Genomic DNA, 27,332 nt, shown 5'->3' on the forward strand with positions numbered 1-27,332 from the left:
CCTCCATGTTGGAGTTATCTCAGTCAAAATCTGGCCATGTGACAGTACATTAAACATATTGGTTAAGTCAAAACAACTGGAGGAAAACCCATTTTGCCCCAGTGAATTAAGTGTGTGATATCACAGATATCAGGGTCTTAATTGAATGGGATCAAATCAAGTTAGGTTAGAGAACTGTTTAAGGGTAACCTAGGAACTGTACTGAAAATGAGTGGCTTGACAAGTATCCATAAGATTTTGCTATGCAGTTTCTATTCAATTTAACAAGATTTTTCTTAACTCATCAGATACAGAAGTAAACATGACTAAACATGGAACAGGGAATTCAACATCTGTGACAGAATTCATCTTGGTTGGATTCCCCAATCCCTGGGTGATACAGATCTTGCTTTTTCTGTTGTTCTTTATCATTCTGGTAGCGACTATGATTGGAAATACTATCATCATAACCCTGATTGTTACTGATTACCGCCTACATTCTCCAATGTATTTCTTTCTTTGCAATTTATCTTTAATTGAAATCCTTATTACTCTTACTGTAGTACCGAAAATGATGGAGCACTTCATACTAGAAAAGAAGACCATCTCCTTCTATGGGTGCATTGCACAGTCATACTTCTATTTCTTATTTGGCACCTCTGAATATGTTCTACTGGCTATGATGTCCTATGACCGATACACTGCCATATGCTACCCACTTAGATACAACACCATCATGAGCAGAAAGGTTTGTGTTTGTTTGGTTGTAAGCTCTTGGATGAGCGGGTTCTTCTCCATTCTTGTTCCCACTGTGATGAAGCTAGGTTTATCCTATTGTGGTCCCAATGTGATAAATCACTTTTTCTGTGACAGTGCCCCTTTGCTCCACTTAGCCTGTGCTGACATTCGCCTAGTGGAGTTAATTGACTTCATAGTCTCCCTACCCATTGTTCTGGGCTCTCTTTTCTTAACACTTATTTCTTATTTTTATATTATAAGCACCATTCTTCGTATCCCTTCTGCAACAGGGAGGCAGAAAGCCTTCTCTACCTGTGCTTCCCATTTCACAGTGGTTACCATTGGTTACGGAACCTCCATTTTCATCTATGTGAGACCTTCACAAGCCAATTCTATGAATCTTAACAAAATTGCTTCTCTAGTCACCACAGCAGTGACACCCATGCTTAATCCCATCATATTCACTTTTAGAAATCAGAAAGTCCAAGAGGTGTTCAGGGATTCAATTAACAAGTACATGAGGAGTAGACAAGCAGGTTGAACTAGGTATACGTTTTAAATTCCCTTTCCGTATTCTTATTTCCCTATTAGTCACCAAAGCATAGGAAAATTGCATATTTCCTCTCTTTTCTTTTAAAAATATCAAATAACCTATGCTTATGGAGGGGAGGGCATAAACAGGAATCATGTGGCATCTTGAAGACAACATTTTATTTCTTTCATGGCCAAGAGCCCAGTGAGTGAATCCTCACTGTTCAAAGGTTTATATAGGAGGATGAGGGGTGGGAGAAACAGTTGGATCAAGGAGCCATGAGATGCTAGAAGCAAAGGATAAAAGCTAATATAAAATTCAAAATTTATCATGAAAAGTTCAAAAATCATTAACTGTTATGCTAAACTAGGTATTAACTATAATGGATGGGGAGTCACAAGTTTTGTAAATATAGTTACAACTTTTAATGAGCTACATATAATATACTGAGTCCGATACAAGGTGCTGGTTATTACCTTTAAAGCCCTATATGGCCTAGGACCTGCCTACCTTAGGGACTGTCTCTCCCCACATGTTCCCCAGAAATTACTGAGATTGGGCTCTCAAAATCTGCTTGGTGCCCCCGGGCCAAAGTAGGCCCGTCTGAAATCCACCAGGGACAGGGCCTTTTCTGTAACGGCTCCTTGCTGGTGGAACCAGCTGCCAGAAGAGGTGAGGGCCCTGCGGGACCTTGGCCAGTTCCGCAGGGCCTGTAAGACAGCCCTCTTCCGGCTGGCCTATAATTAAGGCATTAGAAATTCTATAGAAGGTTCAGTGTAGTAAATTGATAGATTGCTGTTTAAATGTTTTATTATTTTACTGTTTTAACTGTTGTAATTGATGTATTTTAAATTTAAAATTCTATGTTAGATTTTATATGTTGTGAGCCGCCCTGAGCCACTTCGGTGGGAAGGGCGGGATATAAATTGAAATAAACTTAAACTTAAACAAGTTTCTTCAAACCAGTGGTTATCTAAGCCAGTAAAGATTTTCCATTGTTTGTATTTTTAAAAAAACAAAAACAAAACTTGAAGGTGAAAATATTACCTATGATGTAGTAAGATACTTTTATAAGAAAACTGGACTGTAGCCTATAGTAGTATTTATTCATGTAGCATCCTGTTTTTTACTGCACTGTTTTTTACTTTTGTAATCTGTTTTCAGTATTGTTTACATGCTTTGGGCAGTTTTCTGTTTGCATTGTTTCATGATTTTGGCGATCCTAGTCCCTTTGCATTGTTATTGTGAGTCTTGTGCTCCCTGGTGAAATTTTCTATATCTTCGTAATCTGTTAAAAAGTTGTGCTAAAAAGGAAGTATATAAAATAAAGATATAAATAAAGATTGAGAGAGTTACACATTTGGGACTTCTAATGTTTGGCATTGTGCTTTGAAGGCTGCTTTATTCTTATGGCCTCAAGATTCTGAAGTTTATACATATAAAATAAACTATGTAAATGAAACACATTCGACAATGCATATATAGGTTGATGGTGCTCCCTGCCTCATGTATATTCCATGCCAGGCATGATGCTGTTTGCTGAGTAAAATGGTTCTAGCCCAGGCCTAAATATGCCCCTTTTACTGTAATATCTATATATTGCAGTCTTGTAGTGTAGCCTGAAATTAGGAAATGCGGTGGTAGTGAAGTCACAGCTGACACACCAATCCAGCGAGGTTTTCAAGAAAAGATGTGATTGTCTGCCTCCACATCATGACAGTGATATTCCTTGGAGGTCTCCCATCCAGATACTAGCCAGGGTGATCCTGCTTAGCTTCCTAGATCTGATGAGATCAGGCGAGCCTGGGCTATCTAAGTCATGGTGATGAAATATGGTACAAAACCATTATAGTGAATGCATTTTTGTTATAATTAGCCATTATAGAAATTCTATAATTAGGATGTAAAAAATATAAGCCATTATAAAAAATAATGTTCTATAAGTTGTTATAGAAATCAAACATTAGAGAAATTCAATTAGCTATTATTGTTAAATAACTTCAATTAGATAAATAGTCTATAAGAGGCATGTATGTTTATTTATTTATTACTTTTCATTTATATCCCGCCCTCTCCGCAAGCGGACTCAGGGCGGTTTACAACATTATAAAACAATTAATCCAATAAAACATAAAAAACCCCATAATTTACATATCAACTTTAAAACCATTCTATAGCGCTATTTCAAACCAGTAGAGGCGGTATTGACTTCTTAACTATGATCTGACCCACCGGTGTCCAGTGGCAGCCCTTTTTCAGTTAGACCACAAAAGCCTGTTTAAACAGTTCGGTCTTACAGGCCCTGCAGAACGCACATAAATCCCGCAGGGCCCTTATAGTTTCTGGGAGGGTGTTCCAAAGTTCTGGCGCTGCCACCAAAAAAGCCCTGGATCTCGTTACACATAGCCTGGCTTCTCTTAAACCTATTAAGCAAAGAGAACCTTATAGGTGAGAATGCAATAACTGATTCCATGCAACATTTGGATAAAATGAATAAACCATTCCAGAAGTATAAACAAGATCTAGAACTTCCTGCCTGTGTAATTCTTTTCTAGCAGCCAGCAGCATGCTGCTAGGCTGCTAGAATGTCTTTGCCTCCCTGGGAGGAAAGGGAGGACTTTTGTAGCCCATTTGGACGTGCTTTTGAAGGGGTGGGGCTTGCTGTGATAGCAGCAGCACCATCTGCCCCCACCTCAGTCTCCAGCACTGAGATCGGCCCTCCCTCCTGCCCTATTTGTTATGTAGGCAAGTGCTGGTTACCTCATGGTTTGCGGGGCTGGGTAGGAATTTTTGCTCCCCAGCTGATTGGCAGTTTGCTGGGGTGTTTTTTGCCTACCTTACATAGCAGGTCAGTGGATTGTGGATTTGGCTATAAGGAGGTGCTGTTACATAGGTTGGTCACTTTAGTTTGGCAAGTTGTTAATGGCTTTATGGTTCTATGAGGCTCGGGTAGGACCAGAAAGCATCCCCCTTTTGGGTAGTTAGGGGTCTGGCAGGATCAAACTTAGGGTTTGATGACCTGGGGTGTGAGAATGCAGACCATCCTGGAGGCTCGATTAGAGCGTGCCTTCCATTGAGATGTGTGTCTGGTGGTCGGGCCCTCTGGGGCTTGCCTCCTTGCTGGGCCAGTCTGGCAGGAGCTGTGCCACACAGCTCCGGCTGGGGGGCTGGGTCTCTCACCTGCTAATGGCAGGGGAGCGGTCTGTTGAGACTCCTGGCCCTGACTAGGCCGCAGTTCTTGTTGCCCTTGCTGTTTATTATTATACTTAATAAAGTAGCCCTTAGTTATACCAATACCTTGTGTCCGACTCTTCATTCTGACTTGTGGGGCAAAGCAAGCAGGAAGTTAAAAAAAGAAAAGGAAAAGGAAAAAAAGAACTATTGATAAGACAGATAAAGCTTTAAAAATTGAGTAAATGCTATATTAATAGATTTTTAAAAACATGGCGGTAAGATGAAAATAATAGTGTTAGTGATGAAAAGAGACCACCAGAAGACCATGATGATGGGATCTGCATAGGAAAAGTCACGTGTGAGAGGAACTGTAATGAGGAGGAGGGTTGGGTGAGACTGTGCAGAAAAGCTGGTTGGACCCAACCCATGCTACTGTAAGATTTAAATGAAAAACTGATGGCATGCTTCTGAATTTAATAGTTTGGAAAGCAATAAACATCCATGAATACAGTGTGGTCTTCACATATTGCAGCTTTCTGACTTAACCTACAGCAGCATCCCCTTTTACTTTAGAAAAATACTTCAGATATATTTATTTTTAATGTATGGAGGGTGGTGTTAGTGACAAATTATACAAACATGGAGCAAGTCAGATGACAGATAAGTAAAAGGACTGTGGTTGTGTGTATTTGTGTGTGTGTGTGTGTGTGATGTAGCAGACTAGCTGGTGACATTCATACAATGAAAAAGAATCTTTGGTGTTTCTCATATCTGTAATATCATATCTTCTAAAACAGCTTTTATTAGTGAAAATACTGCAAAACGGGCATACAACCACTTCTGCATATACTGCTTCCATTACTTCTATAACTAGAAGCATATTATTCATTATTTCTGGATTGTCCATATGTATTAATCACTACACATATATTGTAATGTTCTATGCTTTATCACTTGTTTAATAAAAACACTAAATATTTGGTTTTTAAAAAGCAATATATACTTCTTTTAATGTATGTTTTACCAATGCTATGTAACATGTGGTTAACCAATATATCAATCCCCTATTATCTTAGCCGGTGCTTTTTTGTAGATAGATAAATAACAGGGACAGTATTTAGAAGATAGAAGAAGAAGATATTGGATTTATATCCTGCCCTCCACTCCGAAGAGTCTCAGAGCGGCTCACAATCTCCTTTACTTTCCTCCCCCACAACAGACACCCTGTGAGGTGGGTGGGGCTGGAGAGGACTCTCACAGCAGCTGCCCTTTCAAGGACAACCTCTGCCAGATCTATGGCTAACCCAAGGCCATGCTAGCAGGTGTAAGTGGAGGAGTGGGGAATCAAACTTGGTTCTCCCAGATAAGAGTCCGCACACTTAACCACTACACCGAACTGGCTCTCCATTGACAAGGTTGTGTTGACTTCCATCAACTCCCCCATTCCACTTCAGATTTCCACTAGGCTGTTTCTGAGAGTGTATTCTTTCTTTCTCTCTTTCTTTCTTTCAAACTTGGTTCTCCCAGATAAGAGTCCGCACACTTAACCACTACACCGAACTGGCTCTCCATTGATAAGGTTGACAAGGTTGTGTTGACTTCCATCAACTCCCCCATTCCACTTCAGATTTCCACTAGGCTGTTTCTGAGAGTGTATTCTTTCTTTCTCTGGCTCGGTGATGCAGGACAATGCAAAAGGATCAGGGCCTGGAAAAGCCTCCCACCCCAAGGTGCCAGTACTCATTACCAGTGAGTACCATCACAAAATGTTCTGATAGCTGCTGTGTGTAAGGATTGGCCCCTTCCCAGCCAAGCTGGCATTGCTGGTGTTCAGGCTGGGGGCCGTGATTGCCAACCGGAAGGAGGAGGTGGCTGACGGAGAGCCCAGGCATCTGAGTCTTTCTTCTGGGCGTGGTGTCGGGGCTATATAAGCCCCGGCCCCACCCAGAAGCACGCAGTTCGCTTTAGGCTCTCTGGCAGGGAGCCTCATCGGAGCAGACTGTGTGCTCGTGGGGGGTGTGGTGCTTGCGAAGGCCTTCAGGGAGTCGGCTGTTGGTGCACAGCATTCCTGGCGGCGTGAGCAGCAGCTTTATAGTGGCGCAAGTCTCCTTTCTCGGGGCTATGTGGGTTTGGAAGCCCCTTCTCATTGGCGGTATTGGGTGGGGTGTTTGGGGCGGGAGTTTGCTGACCCCCCTCTCCCCCCCTTTTTTCAGAAGACAGTGGGAGCAGTTTCGGCTACCCTTCCCTCCTGGTTCCCACTTAAGGTAGCTGTGGGAGGGCAGTAAGGGGGCTTTTTATACACCCCCTGTGGCAGACTGCTGAGGGGTTAATACGTGTGTTTGAGGTTAGGGGTGCTTGATTGCTTGCCCCTCCCTCTTTTTTATTCTATTCCCCCATCACCCTCTGCCCACCTCACCCCCCTCCCCCTCTCCCACCATAGTTTTAGCCTAATTGGTGGCACTGTGTGGGGGGCTGGGGTGAGTGGGTGAAGGGAAAATATTTTAAGGTTTGTGGGGACTGAGTTGGTCCCAGGTGGGCTGGGGCATGCCTGTGTGGTTCTTTGCGGGGCATTAGTATGGCACCAAAAAAGGGTCAGGGCACTTCTAAGGGTAAACAACCTGCCCGACCCCCTTGGGGGCGCGGTCAACAACCTGGCCCCGCTGAGGACACGGGCAAGAGGCCCAGGTAAGGGTCAATTGGAGGCACTGGAGCAGCAGAGAGCGGCTGCAGGTGCCCCCATATGGGAAGGGCGTCGCAGAGCAATGGGGCACTCATCACGTCTGACTTTCGTTTGTCTGCTTTAAAACCTCCAGGTGTATGGCGGGTGACCAGGTTATCAGAGGGGTATGTGGTTTTATCCACCAAATCCTTATGCGACCATCCCTTTTCATGTGCTTCCATATGGCGACACAGCGTTGCCGTTGGGGGACCATCTGTCGGCGGCTACACGCGATAGGATTTTATGGGGCGAATATGTAGACGTTTTTAGTCTCCTCTTTAGGGAATTAGAGAAGACGGATAAGGAGGAGCTGGACGATAAGGAAAAGGCGAAGTTGAAGCGTAGAAAAGTGGACAGAACTTGGCCTAATTTGCTGCCCGGCTTTCTTATCTACGCAGGTTTCATAGCTAGGGTGCAGCTGTCTTGTGCGGCTGTGCTTTTCCAATATTGTGATATTGTGTACCAGGCTTACATGGATTTTGTAGGTGCAGCTTGGCTGCAATACGATGAGGCCTTTTGAATGAGGGCCGCCGTTAACCCGGGGCTGCCTTGGGACCAGATTAACCAGCAGCTTTGGTTGCAGCTGATGTCCCTGGCAAAGCCGAATTTAGGTGACAGGTCAGATAGTGGACATTTGGTGCACAAGCAGCAGATTGCTACAGGGGCCCGCGTTTCAGCGGGCCAGCCAGTTAAACCCTGGCTGTTGTGTTGGGAGTTTGCGTCAAAGGGCATGTGCTCTAGGAAGCCCTGTAAATTTAAGCACGAGTGCCCACTCTGTGGCGGTTCTCACGCCCTCTCTGCCTGTAGCCGGTCAAAACCCAGGGTGGGTGTTAAACGCCCCGGCAGTGGGGGTAATCAGCAGCCACCTGGAAAAGGGGCCCAGTCCCATTCGTCTGAGGGTTCTCAGTAGTTTACCTAGCAGATATCCCCATAAAGCTGATGGAGAGTATTTATGGTGTGGGTTTTCTTTAGGGTTCCGGATTCCATACCTGGGACCTAGGGTTCCTTGTTTGGTTCCTAATCTCCGTTCAGTGGTGGGTTTAGAGCATGTGGTTAGGGCTAAGATTGCCAAGGAGTGTCAGGAAGGAAGGGTCTTAGGACCTTTCGATGCCCCACCTGTGCCCGCGTTGTGAGTATCCTCTTTGGGGGTGGTGCCTAAGAAGGCGCCAGGGGAATACCGCCTGATACACCACCTGTCTTATCCAAAACCTGATGAATTATGTTCAGTACGGTATACATCCTTTGACCAGGTGGTCAAGATTGTTAGGGGATGCGGCGTTGGGGCTGAAATGGCAAAATGCAACATTAAGTCGGCATTTCGCCTTTTGCCAGTTCATCCAGAGGATTTCGAGCTTCTGGGTTTTAGCTTCGAAGGAAAGTTTTCTATGGACAGGGCCTTACCTATGGGTTGTTCGATGTCTTGCGCCGCATTTGAGCGTTTCAGTTCCTTTATGGAATGGGCGCTATGGGATAGGTCAGGGCTTAACGAAACGGCGCATTACCTGGACGACTACCTTTTTGTCGGCCCGTCGGGCACTGGACAATGTGCCAGGTTATTGCAATCATTTCAGGAGCTAGCGCAGGAGCTTGGAGTACCTTTGGTGCATGAGAAAACCGAAGGGCCCAGTTCTGTACTTACGTTTTTAGGTATCGAGCTCGATACCAACCAGCAAGCTTCACGGTTGCCGGAGAATAAGGTAGTTGATCTTAAGGTACGGTTAGCCTCGCTGAGGAGGCAGCATAAAGTGTCGCTGCTTGAGCTCCAGCACGTGGTGGGTCACCTCAACTTTGCATGCAAAGTGGTAGCACCCGGTCGGGCCTTTTTGAGACGTCTTTGTGACGCTATGTGGCAGTTGCGGCTTCCTCACCACCATGTCCAGATGACTGCTGGCATGCATAGGGACCTTGAGGTTTGGGAGGAATTTCTGGGATCGTTTAACGGAATTTCCTTTTGGCGGAAGGATTTAAAGATTGAAGCAGAGCTTCACATCTCTTCGGATGCGGCCGGCTCCACTGGATTTGGAGTTTACTTTCGGGGCCATTGGTGTGCAGAACAATGGCCCTCAGAATGCTTGGACAGTGGGCTCTGTAGGGACCTTACCTTTTTGGAGTTTTTTCCTATTCTGGTAGCTGTTTGGCTTTGGGGGGAGCAGCTGGCCAACCATTCTGTTCATTTTTGGTGTGATAACATGGCTGTAGTACATGTCATCAACTCCTTGCCCTCCAAATCAGTATTAGTAATGAATCTGGTGAGGTCATTCACACTACGATGCCTCCAGTTGAACATTTTATTCCTGGCAAGGCATGTTCCGGGAGTGTGCAACGGGGTGGCGGATGCTCTATCTCGCCAACAGATTGAGCATTTTCGTCAACTTGCTCCAGAAGCAGACACGCGGCCAGCTCGAATGCCTCAGGAACTCTGGCAGCTTGGGAAGCAGAAGCCGGTACGGCCATTCATTTAGCATTGGCACTGAGCGCTAGAAGAGCTTACGATAAGGCAGGATCCCAATTTCGGGCATTTAGGAGCGCTGCTGGACTTCATGATAGTTGGCCAATTCCCACGGTGCATATCATGCAGTTTTGTGTATACCAGAAGGAGAGAGGCTTGGGGCTCAAGTCAATTAGGGGTCAATTGGCGGCACTTGCCTTTATCAGTAAAGCACAGGGGCTCCCAGAGAATACGGGAGATTTCAGAGTTCGAAAGATGCTTGAGGTTTGGGCTAGGGAGCGCAACCCGTATCCCCTTCAGTGCTCCAGGGGTTGTATGGGATATGTTCTTCTTCTTTTGAGGCTGCACTATTTCATGCCGCCTCTTTGGTGGCCTTTTTTGGGGCTTTGCGCATCAGCGAGTTGGTGGTGCAGTCCAGGACTGACAACTCTGGCCGAGCGCTGGGCGCCAGGGATGTTAAAATTGTGCAAGGGCAGATTCGTTTGACAGTTCGGCTGTCCAAAACGGACCAGCTTCAGAAGGGGGCGAACATTATAATTGGTCAGTGCTCCTTGCCTGAATTTTGCTCGGTTAGGGCCATGGAGCACTATGAATGGCTCAGGGGGGAGGGAGAGGGCCCCTTTTTTAGGTATTCTGAGGGCCTCCCCTTCCAAAATATTAATTTTGGGCCATGACGAGCAAGGCCCTGGCAGTGTTGGGGTTAAGAGGCGTCAAGTTTGGAACGCATTCGTTCCGGATTGGGGCCGCTTCCACAGCAGCGATGATGGGTTACACCCCCTCCACCATACAAAGCATTGGACGGTGGCGGTTGGCAGCTTTTAAATCCTATGTGCGCCCGTTGGTCACTTAGGAGGGTTCTTGGCTGTTTGATGGTGTTGTTGCCTGTTGGCATATTTCTGAGTGTTGACAATTTTCTGTTTTTCAGGTGCTGCGGCTCGTAGGGAGAGGTGTCGTATCCTCATCTGCGAGCACAGTATGGTATTCTGGGCCGCCCATCAAGCCAGGAGGTCTCCGGTGGGCACCCAGCTGGGCCTCAGAGAGTTGGCAACAGTGGAGTGGCTGGGTCGCCGGGGCCTGTGTTGGCCAGGGATCATGCCATTGTTGTTCAGAGAAAGGTTGGCGCCTCCTCCTCACATCCTGGTCATTCACCTGGGAGGTAATGACTTAGGATTCATGCAAGGGAAAGCGCTGGTGACCTTCGGGATATCAAGCGAAGATGGCCAGGCGTTGTCCTTGTATGGTCGGCAATATTGTCACACAGGGTTTGGAGGTCCGCCCTTTCCCCCGGGGGGATAGAGTGTGCCAGGCGTAAGGCCAACCGGACCTTGCAGAATGCCATGGAGAATGGGCTAGGGATTTTCCTCCCACATCTGGCCATATGAGTCAAGGATGTTGACTTGTACAGGCCGGATGGGGTTCATCTTTCGGAGTTGGGTAACCGGGCCTTTTTAGAGGAGCTTCGGCAGGGGGTTGCGATTGGCTCTGGGCCGTCCGGTGGGGCGCTAATGCCTAAGCAGAGGCTTGGCATTGGTGGTGGCGGTGGCTGGAGGATGTATTGGCCACAGTGTTTTCAGGGGAGCACCTATGGCTCAGCACCAGGTGTGCGGGTGGTCTGTATGAACTGCAGATGGGCTGTACAGCTCAGTGCGGGGAATGCAGATCACAAAAAAGCCTCACCTGGGCGGATTTTTCCATGGGGGATTGATGCTAGCCCAGGTGGAGGATGGCTTTGGGCCTGGCCGCTCAGCACCAGCCAGAATACGTGAGCTTGTGCTGGGGGCAGGGTGGCTCGCCCTCCCAGGACAAGGTGGGGTTAGGGGGTTGACCCCAGGGCTTGTCCTGCTAGGCCATACCCCTGCCAGTTATAAGTTTGCTCAAGTTTGTTTCAATAAAGCAGCCTGGTTTTTATACCCAACACACTGTGTCAGCCTCTTCATTCCAATTGGGGGGGGGGGGGGGCAATGTGCATATATTAGATATTTATAGATGCGCATGTATAGGTTTGTGTTGAATCGGATCCAGCCAACTTTTTCATTCTGTCTTTCCAAATTTATCTCTTTACTTCAATTCTTACCCCACATGGCTTATGTCCATGCATGTCCAATGATCCCCAGCACAGTCTTTTTGAATGGTCAGAGGAGACCAATACTCAATTTTTCAACTGCAGAAAATACCCTCTTGTCCGACGTGTTGTACCATATAAACCCTCCTTAAAATTCCAGTTTCACTGCAGTGTTAATAATGACAAAGTCTTCACATTTTTAATGATTCCCAGTGAAAAATACATTGGTAAAGTGCCCTGCTCAGATCCCCAAAGATGAACTGACGTGTGTGTGTGTGGGAGGGAGGGAGGGAGGGAGAGAGATGACATTCCATGATGACATGTAAATAGGATTGAGTTAAGATACATACAGCTGACCTGGTGAGGAGGGCACATTTTATATATGTCTATTTGCAGAGTATTTCTTGATAATAGAGGCAATACTTCTGTGATTTGCCTCCCACCCTAAGGGAGAGAAAAAAGAAGTGGAGGGAAGTTCTGAATGTTTCTTCCTAGGTACTGAGGTGTACAACTGAAGACACTTCAGATCAGAAACACAACAGGTCAGTTGAATCAGGCAGACTGCTTCTGCCATTTTGTATTTTTGATAGATAGAGCAATGATAGATAGACAGACAGATGATATATTTTGAATGAAACAATAAGGACTCTAAGCCAGATGTATTAGAGAAAGACCAATGCGGTTTTTGTCATTATACCTTGTGGGCCATATTCACAATTAAGAATTATAAAAGTAATGAAATATTGAATAAGAGAAGTTTACTTTTACAACTATTTCTGAGTGGAGGACAGTGTTACAGTAAGTGTCCTGAATTTTGTGAAGCTTGATAACCTTGTTATTTATTTCCAATATTATAATATTACAGGGGTACCTGAGTTTCTGAACATTCATAACATTTTCCTGAGTTTGCTCATGTTCAGAAATCACACTTACTGTAGCATCTATGTGTTAGTCCTATAAGGCAACATTATCTTTAATCCCATTATGCCATAGTGTGAGAAAAAGACCCCTAATTTCAGAACATCATAGTCACCCATTTGGTTGCCAGGGTACCTGGAGATTCAACTCACACACATCTGCCAGGAGAACATGGGTTTTGTCTACCAGAATGTAAGGGACTTATGTGAGTACTAACAGCCACAATGTTGCAGTAGCACTTGGTATCTCTGGAAGACTGCTAACCAGGAGGACAGATTGGTTTCCAGCCACTCCGTAGCACTTGGTATCTCTGGAAGACTGCTAACCAGGAGGACAGATTGGTTTCCAGCCACTCCATGCGTGCACCATCTCGGCCGTTGCAGCGGAAGAAGTTGTGCCACCAGGAACTGTCCAGGCAAGAGGATTTCAGCCTTGATCATAGAATCCATATTGGTAGGCTAACATCACCAGCAAATATCTTCCTGCAGTGCCAAACTCCATGACAGCGAAGCGGGAGGCTCATGTACTCAACAGATGTCTCCTATGCATAAGGCTATCAAGCTTATCTTAGGCGTGGACCTCCAGACTGTATAAACCTTTGTCCAATGGAACCCAAGACAAAGGATGGTGCCAGTAGAGGAATGAAGAAGGGGAAGAACATCTTCATCCAGAGCCAAGCTTCTTTGTACAGATTGGGTGTTACCTTAGGTAGCAATCTGGCCATCTATTGTCACCTTTTAGATAAATTTTAATAGCCTTTTAATCACTCCCACCCCAATAATTTCACCCATTTTTTTCCTTAATGGTCATCCTGGAGCCTCCCCTTTTGGCCCATTGTTACCTGGAAGTCCAATCAGGCAACCAGGGCCAGATCTGCTCATTGGCCAGGTATGGGCATCCAATCAGGTGCCCCCAATAAACCGGCCATTGGTTACCGCACAAGTCCAGCCCTTATGGTCATTGCGGAGCCTCCCCTTTTTCTGAGGTCATGTACCAGCTGACCACCTGTCATCTGCCCCTGTACCTCCTACCCCCTAAGGGTTCAAAGTAGTCCTTATAACCACAATCCCAACTCCCCACATGTGTGCATCTAGCAGTACCCCATTCCTGCTGTTTAGATACATCCCCAATTCTTGGCCAGTTGAGGGTCCCCTCCCCCATAGTCCTCGTTTGTCAACATTGGAGCCTTCCTTGAAGACTACAATCGGTAATTATCACCCTGTTTGTCCATCCTTATGTTACCTCTATGTATTTCTCTCTGGTTTTATTAGGTCTGTATGTATGTTATATGAGCCTATTATCTTGTATGTGTGTTCTATATTTTTCTGTAATGAATTCATGATTGTTTTACTTAATTAGTGTCCTTGATAAATTTAGCAATAATTTCTGGAAGTGGAATCCTGTATACATAGATTCTAGGTCCTTTTTGAGCCAAAGTTGCCCACCTGTCAATTCCCCAACCTCTATTGAGGACATTTTGGCTTACAATAGCCAGCAGGGGGTCACAGAGGTGGTACCCAATAGATTATATTACCAATGAAAAGTCACCTGCAGAATTTCCACCTAGTCTTCCTTAATCTTCCCTATTGGGGAAGATTGGGTGGAGGTGCTGCAGATTCTATGGGGGACATTGCGCCTGTGCCCCACCTCACTGGCTACGGCCCTGAATTCCATGGTCTGTCAAAATGAGTTTTGAAAAAAAAGAAAAATTACCTACAAGACATGAAACTACTACTAAATCAGAACATCAAACCTATGAAGCTGAGTAGTGGCTCTTCAGGATCTCAGGTAGAGGTATTTTTCATCACCTACAAACTGGTCTTTTAAGAGGGTTGAACCTGGGACCTTCTGCATACAAAGTACGCACAGTACCTCAAGCCACAACCCCATCTACACACATTTAATTAAAAAGCAAATTAAAAGATGAAAACATGTCCAACAAGATGATTGCTGGCCTAGTGGATTGCTACTTTCCTTTGTCCTGATATGGAAACCTGTGCAAGAGGAGAAAAATTCCAATACGTCTGGCTATTAGCATGCCCAAAGGCAAAGACTCCTTACCCTTTGGGGGCAGGGTTTGCAGACAGCCAGTTAAAGTATGATGAAGTTCTGCTCAACTTCATCCTACTCTTTGTATGGTTGTTTTAAGGCTGGAAAAATGGAGAAACCCTCAAAATCATAATGGATCTCATATTGTTGTGCCTAGGACATTGCAGGCTTCCCAGTATGCTATGCTATGTGCTATTTTGCTATGCTATGCATCATGGGTGCCTGAGGAACAAAGCAGATATAGAAGATGTGCCTGAAGCACCTCTTATGAAGGTGAGGAAAAGTGGGACTGGATCTTTGCTTTGGGGGACTATTGGGCTCTATATGATGCAGCAGATATGTGAGTAGGCTTACTTGGTCAGCCACCATTTATACAATGATTTTTGCTTTGGCTCCTTTTTTCATTTTTTTTTCTTATTAAAAATCAGAAGTCAGCCCAGTCTTGAATTAAAAGTACACACACACACACATCTGTACAATTATATACCTTGAGTATGGCTCAGGGTAAAGATTTGATAGTTTATAATACCAATGAAAAGTTATGAAAAAAGAATACTTCCACAGAAGTCTCACATTAGCATTTAGACTGGAAAAAAATACTAGTTATAAACCTAAACAAAATGGGGAGGTGGGGGGGAGGATATAATGGATGGCACTGATCTGCATTTCTTTTTTGTACCAATATTTCAGTAATGGATTCAGAGAACACTACCAGAAGAGTAAAAGAATTTCAGCTTCTTGGCCTCACAACAAACCATCCTGTACAGTATGTCCTCTTTATGGCATTCCTCACAATATGTATCACAACTTGGTTGGGCAACCTTACAATAATCGCTGCAGTGTTCACTGACCACCGGCTTCGGTCCCCAATGTACTTTCTGCTGGGAAATCTGGCCTTTGTAGATCTCAGTGAGTCTTCAGTTACTGTGCCAAAGATGCTGTGGGACCTCACCCTGCAACGTAAGGTTATTTCTTTTGATGGATGCATGGCACAGATATTCTTCTTCCACTTCACTGGAGGTGCTGCAATCTTTCTTCTCATGGTCATGGCATTGGACCGGTATGTGGCTATCTATAAACCACTTCAGTATTTCACTATAATGAACCCTAGAATGTGTGTAGGACTTGTGGCAGGAGCATGGTTGGGTGGGTTTGTTCACTCTCTTGTCCAGATAGTGCTAATAGTAAGATTACCATTCTGTGGACCCAACATTTTGGACAACTACTACTGTGATGTGCCTCAAGTTATCAAGCTAGCCTGCACTGACACATTTCTTATAGAACTGCTAATGTTCTCCAACAGTGGGCTTCTCACCATCTTTATTTTCTTTGCACTGGTTGTGTCATATACTATCATCTTGGTCCAAATAAGAGTACATGTCACAGAAGGAAAAACAAAAGCTCTTTCCACTTGTGGGGCTCAAATAACAATGGTATGCATTCATTTTGTCCCCTGCATCTTGATCTATGGTCGACCTTTCCAGAAATTTTCAGAGGATAAGGCTCTTTCAACACTCTTCACAGTCATCACACCAATGCTGAATCCCCTGATCTATACATTGAGAAACACTGAGATGAAGAATGCAATTAAGAGATTATTAAAAAGAAATGTATTTTCAGAGATAAAATAAGATGTAGGCTTTTCCTTAAATCCATAACTCAATAATATCTGAGAATGTAGTGGTTATATAGCACAGCCATACTTAATTCTTGTTTGAAGATCTTCCCATATTCTGGAATCTCAAATATCCTGGTATTGCACCTAAGAAAAGATCAATGCAGTAGGAATTCTCTATTTTAAAAACTGTATCTCTTAAGAAATAGATACAGCGCACAATAAAGCTGTAATAAGAGCAAATGGGTAATGGTCTGTGAACCTTGAGTGACAGGGAATTCAAATGGAATTCTACAGCTGAGAATGGCAGTTGAGTGTGTCTGTTAGTTCAGTTAAGCTAAGTGAAGGATCAAGATGGATCCTGAATTAGGGAAGTGGGACCAGTAGTCCTTCCCTGAGGGAAATAGCTCCTAATAAAGAGAAGTGATCACTATCAAGTGTCAAAGAAGGAAAATTGGAACTTGTCTATATGTTCCTGCCCTCATGGACTAATTTTGAAACAAAGAAACTTATACCTGTTTATTTAAGCAGTGATTGCCAAGAGATCTCCCTCCTCAGTTTTAAAGACCTGTCTGTAGAACAAAACAACTGCAATTTTATGACAAACTATATGTTGTATATATTTTTATTTATTAGATTCAAATTTTATATATTCAATCCCTTTAAACAGGGCTCAGGGTTGTGTACAATAATAGATAAAACAACCATATTTGTACTAATTTGAGAATAAAACATTAAAATTACAATAGTCAACTTAATTAGATGGTGATCAGAAATTTGGTTGTATCACCACCTTGTGTGTGTGTGTGTGTGGGGGGGGGGTGATGGTAAAGGTACCAGTCAGATGGATGTCATCGCTGTCCTCAAGAAATGCTTGGTGAAACACCTCTGTCTTCCAGATCCTACGGAACTATATTAAATACTGCAGGGCAAGGATGTGACTTGGCAGAGAGTTCCACTAGGTGATAGCCAGGGCACTAAAAGCCCTGGCCCTGGTCAAGGACAGACAGTATCTCTCAAGCTGGAGACCACAAGTAAGTTCTTATTTGCAAAGTGTAATGTGCTTCAGAGGGTATACCAGGAGAGGCAGTCCTGAAAGTATGTAGGTCCCAGACCATTAAGTGTCTTGAAGGTAAGCAACAAGACCTTAGCAGAAGAAGAGAAGGAAGTGGTGGAGGAGGATATTGGATTTATACCCTGCCCTTCACTTGGAATCTCAGAGTGGTTTACAATCTCCTTTTCCTTCCTCTCCCCACACCTTGTTAGGTGGTGAGGCTGAACAAGCTCTGACAGAAACTCTTGAGCAGAACAGCTCTGAGAGAGTTATGACCGACCCAAGATCACACAAGAAATTGCATGTGAAGGAGTGGGAAATCAAACTCAGTTTTCCCGGATAAAAATGTGCACACTTAACCACTACACCGAACTAATGTATAAAGTTACCTCATGGTTACACAAAGTTATCTGATTCCTACTGCCTGTTCATTTGCCAAGTTTTAATGAAAAACCTGCCTGTCAGTCTGACTTGTCCCTTTGCCCCCCCATTTGGAATAAAGAGACAGACAACGATGTGGGATAAAGGGCCACTTTATTTAAAATAACAGCAATGGGAAAACATGGGGCCAGGTTGAGCCAGGGGTCAAAACGCAGACCACCTCCCCAACCTGAAACACGGCGAGCCACAGGCCCTGGGAGTGAGCCGACCCAACGGCTCAAACCCGGCCGGCCAAGCACTAGAACCAGCTCCCTGAGCTCCACCCTCACCCGTGCCGTGCAGCCTGGGCTGTGGACCACTCCCTAGAGACTCCCTGGAGCCAACCTTGAGCCGTGCAGCTTAGGTCCCCCAGGGACGCCTTGCACCCCCAAAGGTGCGTTGCCATGTGAGCTCACCAAATGCCCCCAAAAGAACATATTCCCAATGGTAAAACCGCCAGTGACCAACTATAAACAGCTCCGCCTTAGCCAATTGCCAACGCACCATCTACAGTGTAAGGTAGGCGAAAACACTCCCAAGCCAGCCAATTTGCGTGGAAGCGAAAAATTCCTACCTGGCCCCAAAACCAGCGACCAGCCTATGCTTACACTGCATGACGGGTGGGCTGACAAGCCCTGGGAACAACTGCGCCACAGGGGGACGGGCCAGCCTATTTAAGGCTGCCCCACCCCCAAGCAGCCAGGGCAAACCATGTCTCCCCATCCAGCAGGGGAGGCAAAGGGCGTCCCCCAGCCTAAGACGGCCGATTGGCCGCCTGGCTGGGTGGTGCCGAATTCCCCTCAATGCGGAATTAAAGCAGTTTGTTTGTTTTGAATTACTATCAGCATCTCATATGCCATTATCAGACATATACAAATGAAGGATGTTTCAGTTCTTCAGCATTCCAGGCTGGGTCAGAATATAGCTATGTACATTTAAATAACTGGATGGGACAGACAGAGAAACAAAGAAGAAGAAAAGTGATTGCTCGGCTAAAAGAAAAAAAAAGGGGGGGGGGAGAAAATGGGGAATCAATATAGCAGCTTATAACATATATGTCCCCTCCCCACTGGCAATTATCAAGATTGTTTTTAATGTGAAAAGAATCACCATGTGCAAATAAAATGATGTCACTTTTCCAGATATGAACAGTTTTTTTCCCCCTCTCTCTGAGCATGCAAATGCACACTTCTGGTACCCCAAAGCAATTCAGTAACTGGAAAAAAACAAACCAAAAGCACTTTGATCTTTTGTTAAGGCTAACTATATAATAACTATATAATGGCAACAGTCTTAGAATACTTGTAATGTAGTGTATATATGGGGCCATTAGGAGGATATTTTTGCTTTTTAGTTTGACCCTCCACAGTGGCTGCAGAGAATCAGAGCTGCAGAACAAGTTATCTTTATGGAAGATCTTCCAACAAAGTAGCTGTGATTTAGAGGCAAGAAATTTCTCCAACTGACTGGAATTTTTGTCCTCTTCGGATTTCATTAGCATTGCATTTTATGAGACTTTATTATTTCTTATAGTTTTGTTTGTGTCTGTTATAAATTAATCCTTCAAATTATATCACATAATGTACTTTGAATTGGTTTCCTCCTTTCCTCATTGTGTTTCCTCATTATGTTCATAAGTGAACATGGTTTTGCCTTCCAACAAAGCAACCATGGAATCAATCCCTTTAAAATAAGTTCTGACAGTTTTAATTAAACTAATAGGGGGGGAAAATCAAGTTATGCCTGACTTAAATCTCATTGCTTTCACAGGCGATCAGGAGAAACTTTCTTTTAATTGGGGTCTGAAGTAATTTTTTCTGTACCTAGGGAGACTGTTTCCTCACAGCTATAAGAAAACATGTTTTCTATCAGCTTTGCGTTGTCCGAAGACAGAAATGGACCTTGGGGCATTGTGTGTTCCCTGAAATTATCTTAAGGGCTATCTTGAAAGAGACACTGATGGTTACTTGTAAAAGTCAATAACAAAATACATCACCAGGCATACAAGAAAATGGTCTTCGGGGCTCCATGAGAGGTTCCATAACATTCTGTGTTGTTTTGAAGAGAATCATCCACTTCATGCAGGCAGAATTGTGTCTTGTGTCTTTGGTTTATGACAGCCTGGAAGAGTGGATATCAGCTTAGCTCAGAATTTCCCAAGACATGTGACAGTGAAGGACATTTGATTCCAAAAGACTTCAAATTGAGCCACAGGGATTTCTCTGCTGTTAAAGGGAATGTTCCTTGGACTCAGGATGGCCTTGTTTCTACTGCTGTTGCAGCTTCTTCTCATGCCTTCCTTTGTCTGTGAAAGATCTGATAACAAGCAATGCATGCTTGTCAAACCTTTTCTGTATCAGCACAAACACTATATTTCAGGGGACTACATGATTGGTGGTATACTCTCCTATACATTATATGAGTTTTTCACTCAGAATTTCACTACGTTTCCAGACCCAATTTATATTCATTTTTCTTCGTAAGTAGTGGTTTTATTTCAATAAATAAATATTAATTTTTCATGTTATCTGTCATATAACATTTTTTTTACAATCCATGTTATTATTTACTTGATTTTAGAGTAGTTTCTTAAATTCAGAGAGTCAAATTATACAGAAAACCATGCTTATTCATCTTGCAATCTATGTATCTAGCACCTATTAAAGAAGACAGTGGGGGTTTAGCCTTAATTATGTGTTGAGTCTTCTTTTAGAGGAAGGAATATTTTCCATATTTATTGATACTTCAAATACAATCTGCACTGAGAGAGGTGAAAAATTTATTTCTCTTGTAAACTGCCCCTCCTCCATTATCTCAGAGTTTCTGAGGTTTTATATTCCATAAGACACATCAGGCTTCTTAAAGGACATTTTATAAACCAGTAATTTGAAAAGAGAAATGAAGGGATAGATATTCTCCATTCTTCCATACAGTTTGGAATCAGAATACCATGGCCAGCAGACTGTGAACAGCTTTCCTGAAAAGTAAATTCAATCATACTAACTTCCAAGGATGAAAAAGTTCATGTGAAATCAATAATTTAATTGTTGATCTGGGTTTGTAAAGTACCAGGACATCAGTAGGAATAGGCAGTTGGAATGAGAAATAAACTCCTCCAACACACTTCCTCTGAAACACAAAGGACTGGTGTTAAATCATAATGTGGCAAGGCCTTCCAAAATCCCTTGATTCTTACTTTACCACACACACACACACACACACACACACACACCAACCCCTCCCCCCCGCATAAGTGTTTCACCATCTGTTTTAGGAAGCAACAGTTTAGATTTATAATAGTGAAGCTGAGACCTGTGATATGGCTCCATATGGGTGGGAGGCGAAGAGAACTTTTCAGATGATGAAATAGGGAGAAGAGATTTCCTTTGATCATGCATAATTATGATGCCAACTATGACATAGTCCTCTATCTGTTGGTGGATAGTAATCCAAAGACTACATTGGCAGTGGCCAAGTATTTCTCCACCATATTTTCCTTTTAAAAATATAAATTAACCACTGCTCGAGGTCTATGGATCAAAGGAGCTTGAAAGAGAGGAGGGAGTTAATTATGCTGAGGATCATGGGAGCTGCATGGACAAAACCAATGTAAGATGACAGTTTATTGAGGAAAAGAATTAGGTGAGATTGAGCAAAAAAACCAATAACACCTGGATAGATTCCATCTTTCTTTAAAAATTACAGCTCCATGCGTAAGAACCATCAGCACCTCTTGGCTTTCCTGTTTGCAGTGAATGAGATCAATAAGAATCTTCATATCTTGCCCAATATGAAAATTATTATAATCCTCAGATTACTTATCAGCAGACCATGAATCTACTTTCATCTGAGCATGCCAGAATCCCTAATTACAAATGTGATGGGGAGGACCATCCCTGGGCCATCATTGGGGGACTAACCTCTGAAACCTCAAGTACAATGGCAACTCTCTTGAACCTGTACAAGACTCCACAGGTACATGCTTATGTTGGATGTTTTTCAAGTGGAATATCTCTCTACTTTCTCTATTGGCTGTCCTAGAAATTCACTTTTAATCATATAATTCTTAAATTGAAATGGAGTGTATGGTTATATGACAGAAGAGTGTTCAACCTGGTCCAGAGGAGGAGAACTTTCGGGCCAGGATGCTCCAGGAGATGGGTCAAGAGGCTAGCCAGGTTGGAGAGAAAATGTCCATAAGGTAAAGGCAGGGATCAGCACCAGGGCAGATGTTGTGGGGGGACATGTGCTGGTTTCATTCTCACTTGACTTCTTGAAAAAGGGGGTGTTTTGACTGGGCAGGCATCCTCAATGAAGATCCATCACAGTGCATTCTACCCAGTAAGGTGGCCTCCCAGACACCAGGAACAGAGGTGGGTGGGCATGGGTCCTAGGGAGAGACTGAAAAAAGAAAGCATGGGAAAGATAAAGAGTTGAGCTAAAGATCAGCCTTACAAGAGGCACCCCAAGCAGCTGGAAATACACTGAAGTTGGAGACACTCAAAGGCAGAAGGATCAGTGAGGACAATGGGGGAAAGAGAGGACAAAGGGCTGTGGTGACTTAATTGAGCCCTGAGACATTCTGTCAGATGGACCAATATTAGAGGTTACAAGCAACTTTCTAGCTCCTGTGACCTTTATGCTAGATGAAGGTTAGTTTGACATGCCTCTGCCCCATGGGGACCCTACAGGTTTATTACTTTTCCTGTGGCCTTCTTCCAGTGGGCTCAAAGTAGCATACTTTCCCATCAACTGAATCTCCATGGCAAACTCCTGAGGAAATTTAGATGCAAAGAATGAAAACACTGTTCTGCGCTGTTTACTATATCGATTGATGTTGATATATTGATTGGGTGGGCTACAAGTTGGATATACATGTCCTTTTGAGATTCACCTAGATTTGCAGAAACATCATTTGGCAGAGAATTTTATTATCTTTTATGGCTATCCAGACCAAATGGCCTAGCCACACTGTTTTATGTAACCATGTGACCAGTTAGTTTGCCAGACTGTTTGTTTTTCAGCTAACAATACCTGATCCCCTTGTCTGATGAAGTGTGCTTAAGAGAGCACGAAAGCTTACATTCTAAATAAAAATTGGTTGGTCTTAAAGGTGCAACTTGATTCCTGCTTTGTTCTACTGAATGAAAGATGTTTGGCATAGAATAACAACCTCAGTGGCTTTATTGTTAAGATATTGCTTGTTGTGATCATTTTAATTTTTCTTAGAAATTGCAAGGATACTATAAAGACACTGGCAGCTTATTCTGCTCCTTAAGAGGCCTATTGTTTATTAAGATCTCATGATTCCAGGGATAGTCTATTGAAATGATTGAGGGAAAACATTCCACTATCATTCAGTAGCAATATTTAATTTAATACAAACAATTTTGCTGTTGTATCCAGAAACTTTAGGCAATGCGACATTGCTTGCAATATGTGTTTCTAACAGAGCATTGATAATGGCAATCAAATCAAGTTTACTTTTTAAAATATATTTCTCTCAAAAATATGTTATTAGCATTCTCTTTATATCTCATTTCCCCCCCAGCTTACTGATGGCTTTTTGGCACCTGAACTGAGTGATAGGACTCAATATCCTTTTCTTTACCAGATGATCCCCAAGCAAGACCTTCAGTGTTCAGCACTTATTCATTTGATCGTGTATTTTCAATGGAACTGGATTGGGCACCTAGTTTTTGAAGGTGACAATGGGGATACTTTTTTGAAGACTATTACACCAATGTTCACAAAATCTGATATTTGTATTTCTGCCACATTAAGACTACGTGACCGGGATAATGATCCTGAGTATAATTTACCAGAAAGTAATTTACCAGAAAGTAATTACCAGAAAGTAATGGAGATGCTTATCAAAAGTAATACCAATGTTAGTATCATCTATGGACAGTCTCAGCATATCTTCCCTGCAGGCTTGATGCCCAGTGGAATAGTTTGGATAACACCAACTCAGTGGGATTTCACTTCAGGACATATTTCAGTCAAATTCCATGGTTCTTTATCTTTTGCCATCCAGTATATGGAGGTTCTGGGATTCAAGGAATTTCTCCAGGATCTGGACCTTCAGTGTCTTGAGGGAGATTGCATTATCCAGAATTTTTGGCAGACAGTTTTTGACTGTGCAACATCAATATGTAATGAATCTTATTCTGATGTCCCTATGTGTACTGGACTTGAGAATTTAGAAGAGCTGCCTGGAGATGTGTTTGATATGGAAATGTCTGTCTACAGCTACAGTATCTATAATGCTGTCTATGCAGTGGTGTATGCTGTGCATGCCATGTATTCATCAAGTTCCAGTCATAAAGCTATGAGGAATGGAGATAGACTAAATGTTTGGAATGTGCAGCCTTGGGAGGTAATAATATTCTCTAGAAAGTGTCGATCCACAGTCTCTGTATACTGTATATAAGCACTATGATAAATTATAGAAAGTTCACATCACCTTCTTTACCTTGCTAAAAGCTTGCTCCTGGGCATTATAAATCTATATTTGTAAAAATATAGATTTATAATGCCCAGGAGTAAGCTTTTAGCAAGGTAAAGAAGTTCTCCTTCAGAAAGTGTTCACCTTCAAAAAGTGAACACTCAGTCTATATACTATACATACCCAATTCTATCAATAACAGCAACTAATTCTGTATGTACTGCACATATAAATATACCATGCAAACTCTTAAAGAATGTTTTTGGATCTGAGACATTCCATAACAGGTTCAATTTGTGCAAATCCTTTGACGCTTATAGTATCTAGTACTATATGTTGAGAGTATCTTGACTGATTTTACATGTTTATCAAACCTGGGATTTAAAAAAAAATATACCACAATACATAAATTAATTAGCCACTGCATTCTGAACAGATTAGGTCCTTAGGCATGTTTTAGGTAACTTAAAATGTACTAGTTCTATCCTTTTATTGTGTGAACTTTTTTTTTTTTTAAAAAAATAATGACTGTGCTTTCATGCTGACAACACTTTTATTCTGGCAAAAGTCAGTCAGTCACCTTCAATGGCATAATAGGGATAAAATAAATGTAATAACAAATTCAGCTAATTAATATACAATCATAAATAATAAGATGTGTACAAATCATTTTAAAAGCCTGAATCTAGTTTTGACTACTTCAGCCAAAAACTCAGCAACCAGAACTGATTTCAAGGTTGATATCATTTAAAAGATATTGAGTAATTCTGTCTTTGATAGTATCAGAATTAGAATACAAAAAGAGTGATAAAAATTTATTGTGAGTAGCTGTATATAGTTGGCAGCCTAACATAATTGCTGGATTGAATCAAGGGATTTTAAATCACAAATGGACAACCTTTCATGCAAAGGAATTTTAAAAAAATCTACTCAATAATATATTTGTAGGAGAAGCATTTAAACAGGCTAGTGTGAATGCTCTATGATGAAAAGGAGCATCAAGGCTGTAGAGGTATTTAGCCATTTGGTTGTATTGAACTGTGAAATCTGAGAAGTTTGGGATGAAGGGTGGGGTTGGAGAGGGCAAAAAAATTGGGTTTCAAACAATTTGCTTATCTGAAGAATAGTAGTTTCTTCCAATGAAAGGAAATAATCAATTGAAAAGTCTGGTGAATTTTCTTTTCAGTATTTGTAAACCAATTAACACTATGGGAATCAGCTTTTAATTGTGAAATTACTAGGTAGTTTGTTGGGGCTTTAAGCTTTATTTCACTCTCTTTTGTTAAATGTCCATATTCTGAATATTTGACTGGGCAGGAGGTAGGTGAATAGAGTTTTTAAAGCAGAATTAGTAGTTGGGGATTGACCTTTATTAGTTCTAATTCAGGGGTGGGGAACTTCTTTTCTGCCAAGGGCCATTTAGATATTTATAACATCATTCTCAGGCCATACAAAATTGTCAACTTAAGAAACAGTGCTCCACCGAGGAAGAACAATTCAGGCCGGCAAAATTAATGCAAACAATTGTTTTTCTGTTTGAAGTAATGTGGGGAGAGCCTAATTGGCACATACACACACACAAACCTGGCCTGCCACCCTAGGCAAATGCCTAGGTCCAGGGCTATTTTTGTAGAAAAAGTCAAGCAGGAGCTCATTAGCATATTAGATCCCTCCTAATATTAGCATATTAGGTCACACACTCATTAGCATATTAGGTCACACCATCTAGGATAATCAAGTGCAAATTGAACTGGTGGTAGCTGGCTCCCACTCCTGCTGCCCCTCCCTCCCTCCCTTCATGCAGAAACTGCAGCTGATCCCAGCAGATCTTTAAAAGCACCTACATACCCCAGCAGTAGTCATTCACAATGTCAGGGAGGGAGGAAGGGAGGGAGGGAGGAAGGGAGGGAGGGAGGGAGGAAGGAAGGGAGGGAGGAAGGAAGGGAGGGAGGGAGGGAGGGAGGAAGGAAGGAAGGAAGGAAGGAAGGAAGGAAGGAAGGAAGGAAGGAAGGAAGGAAGGAAGGAAGGAAGGAAGGAAGGAAGGAAGGAAGGAAGGAAGGAAGGAAGGGGAAAAGGGAAACAGCAATCCCCGAGGGCCAGACCAAGTGATCTTGAGGACCATAAATAGCCCTCAGGACAGACGTTCACCCCCCCCCCCCCGTTCTAATTTATCCCATAGTAGTTCTTTAGATATCGTCAAATGTGCTTTTCAAATCAATGAAGGCAGCATACAATTTCATGTATTTATCAGCTAAAAAGGCTAGAAGAGTGCAGTGATCTAGTGTGGAGTTACCTTTAGAGAACCCAATTTGCTCAGGATGAACAATTTAGTTAAAAGAAATCCAATCTTTTAAGCTTTTTTCTAGGAATTTGGCATAGACTTATTGGTCTATAATTTTTTGGACAGTTAGGGTTGCCTTTTCATAGACATAGGAATGACCATAGAATTCAACCAAGCTTGAGGCAGTGACTCATGTTGGTTAATTAAGATGAATATATTGGTTAATGGAATTGACCACAACTGAAGTTGTTTGGTAAGGATTTCAGCAGGGATTTCATCTGGGCCTGGTGATTTACCCGGCTTGCATTCAGCACTTAGTTGAACAGTTCTGGGTTTACAGGTGGCCATCTGGGAATTAAATTGGTACTTCTACAATCCAATAGGGAATTATCAGGCATAGCAAAAATTGAGCTATAGCAGTTGGTCCAAATTTTGGGGGAAATATTTGGATTGATAGAATCTGCTCTACTACTCATATGAGAAGTTACTGCTTCCAAAAGGTTTCATTATTGTTGGATTTTAATATTTGTAGTAAATTAGTCCAATTTCTTTGATATAATAGTTTCTTTTTGTTAGATATAACTTCTTGATAAAGTTTATTTTAGATGTGGTAGTTATTAATTTCCCAAGTTATTTGATGATTCCCAAGTTATTGGATAATCTTACATATCTTTTTACCATAAAACAATTTGTATCAAACCAGGATGAAGGTTTTATTTATTTATTTATTATTTATTTATTTCATTTATATCCCGCCCTCCCCTACCTTGGCAGGCTCAGGGCGGCTAACAACATTCCATAAAAACATACAGTAATAAATAAACCTCAGATTTACAATATAAAACAATAAGACATTAAAACATTAAATTAAAACGAATCCAGTAAATACAATTA

At 42.7% G+C, this 27,332-nt stretch overlaps 2 protein-coding genes across 2 annotated transcripts; both read left to right on the plus strand.

Moving 5' to 3' along the window:
• The first annotated feature begins 301 nt into the window (after positions 1-301).
• Positions 302-1,258, plus strand: LOC132583451 (olfactory receptor 6M1-like). Its single transcript, XM_060255089.1, has one exon. It carries the CDS (start codon positions 302-304, stop codon positions 1,256-1,258), a length of 957 nt encoding a protein of 318 aa, XP_060111072.1.
• Positions 1,259-15,312: 14,054 nt separating this feature from the next.
• LOC132583969 (olfactory receptor 4D10-like) lies at positions 15,313-16,251 on the plus strand. Its single transcript, XM_060255726.1, has one exon. It carries the CDS (start codon positions 15,313-15,315, stop codon positions 16,249-16,251), a length of 939 nt encoding a protein of 312 aa, XP_060111709.1.
• The last annotated feature ends 11,081 nt before the right edge of the window (positions 16,252-27,332 follow it).

This window comes from Heteronotia binoei, chromosome 15, assembly GCF_032191835.1.
Source record: "Heteronotia binoei isolate CCM8104 ecotype False Entrance Well chromosome 15, APGP_CSIRO_Hbin_v1, whole genome shotgun sequence".
In the NCBI taxonomy this organism is placed as follows: domain Eukaryota; kingdom Metazoa; phylum Chordata; class Lepidosauria; order Squamata; family Gekkonidae; genus Heteronotia; species Heteronotia binoei.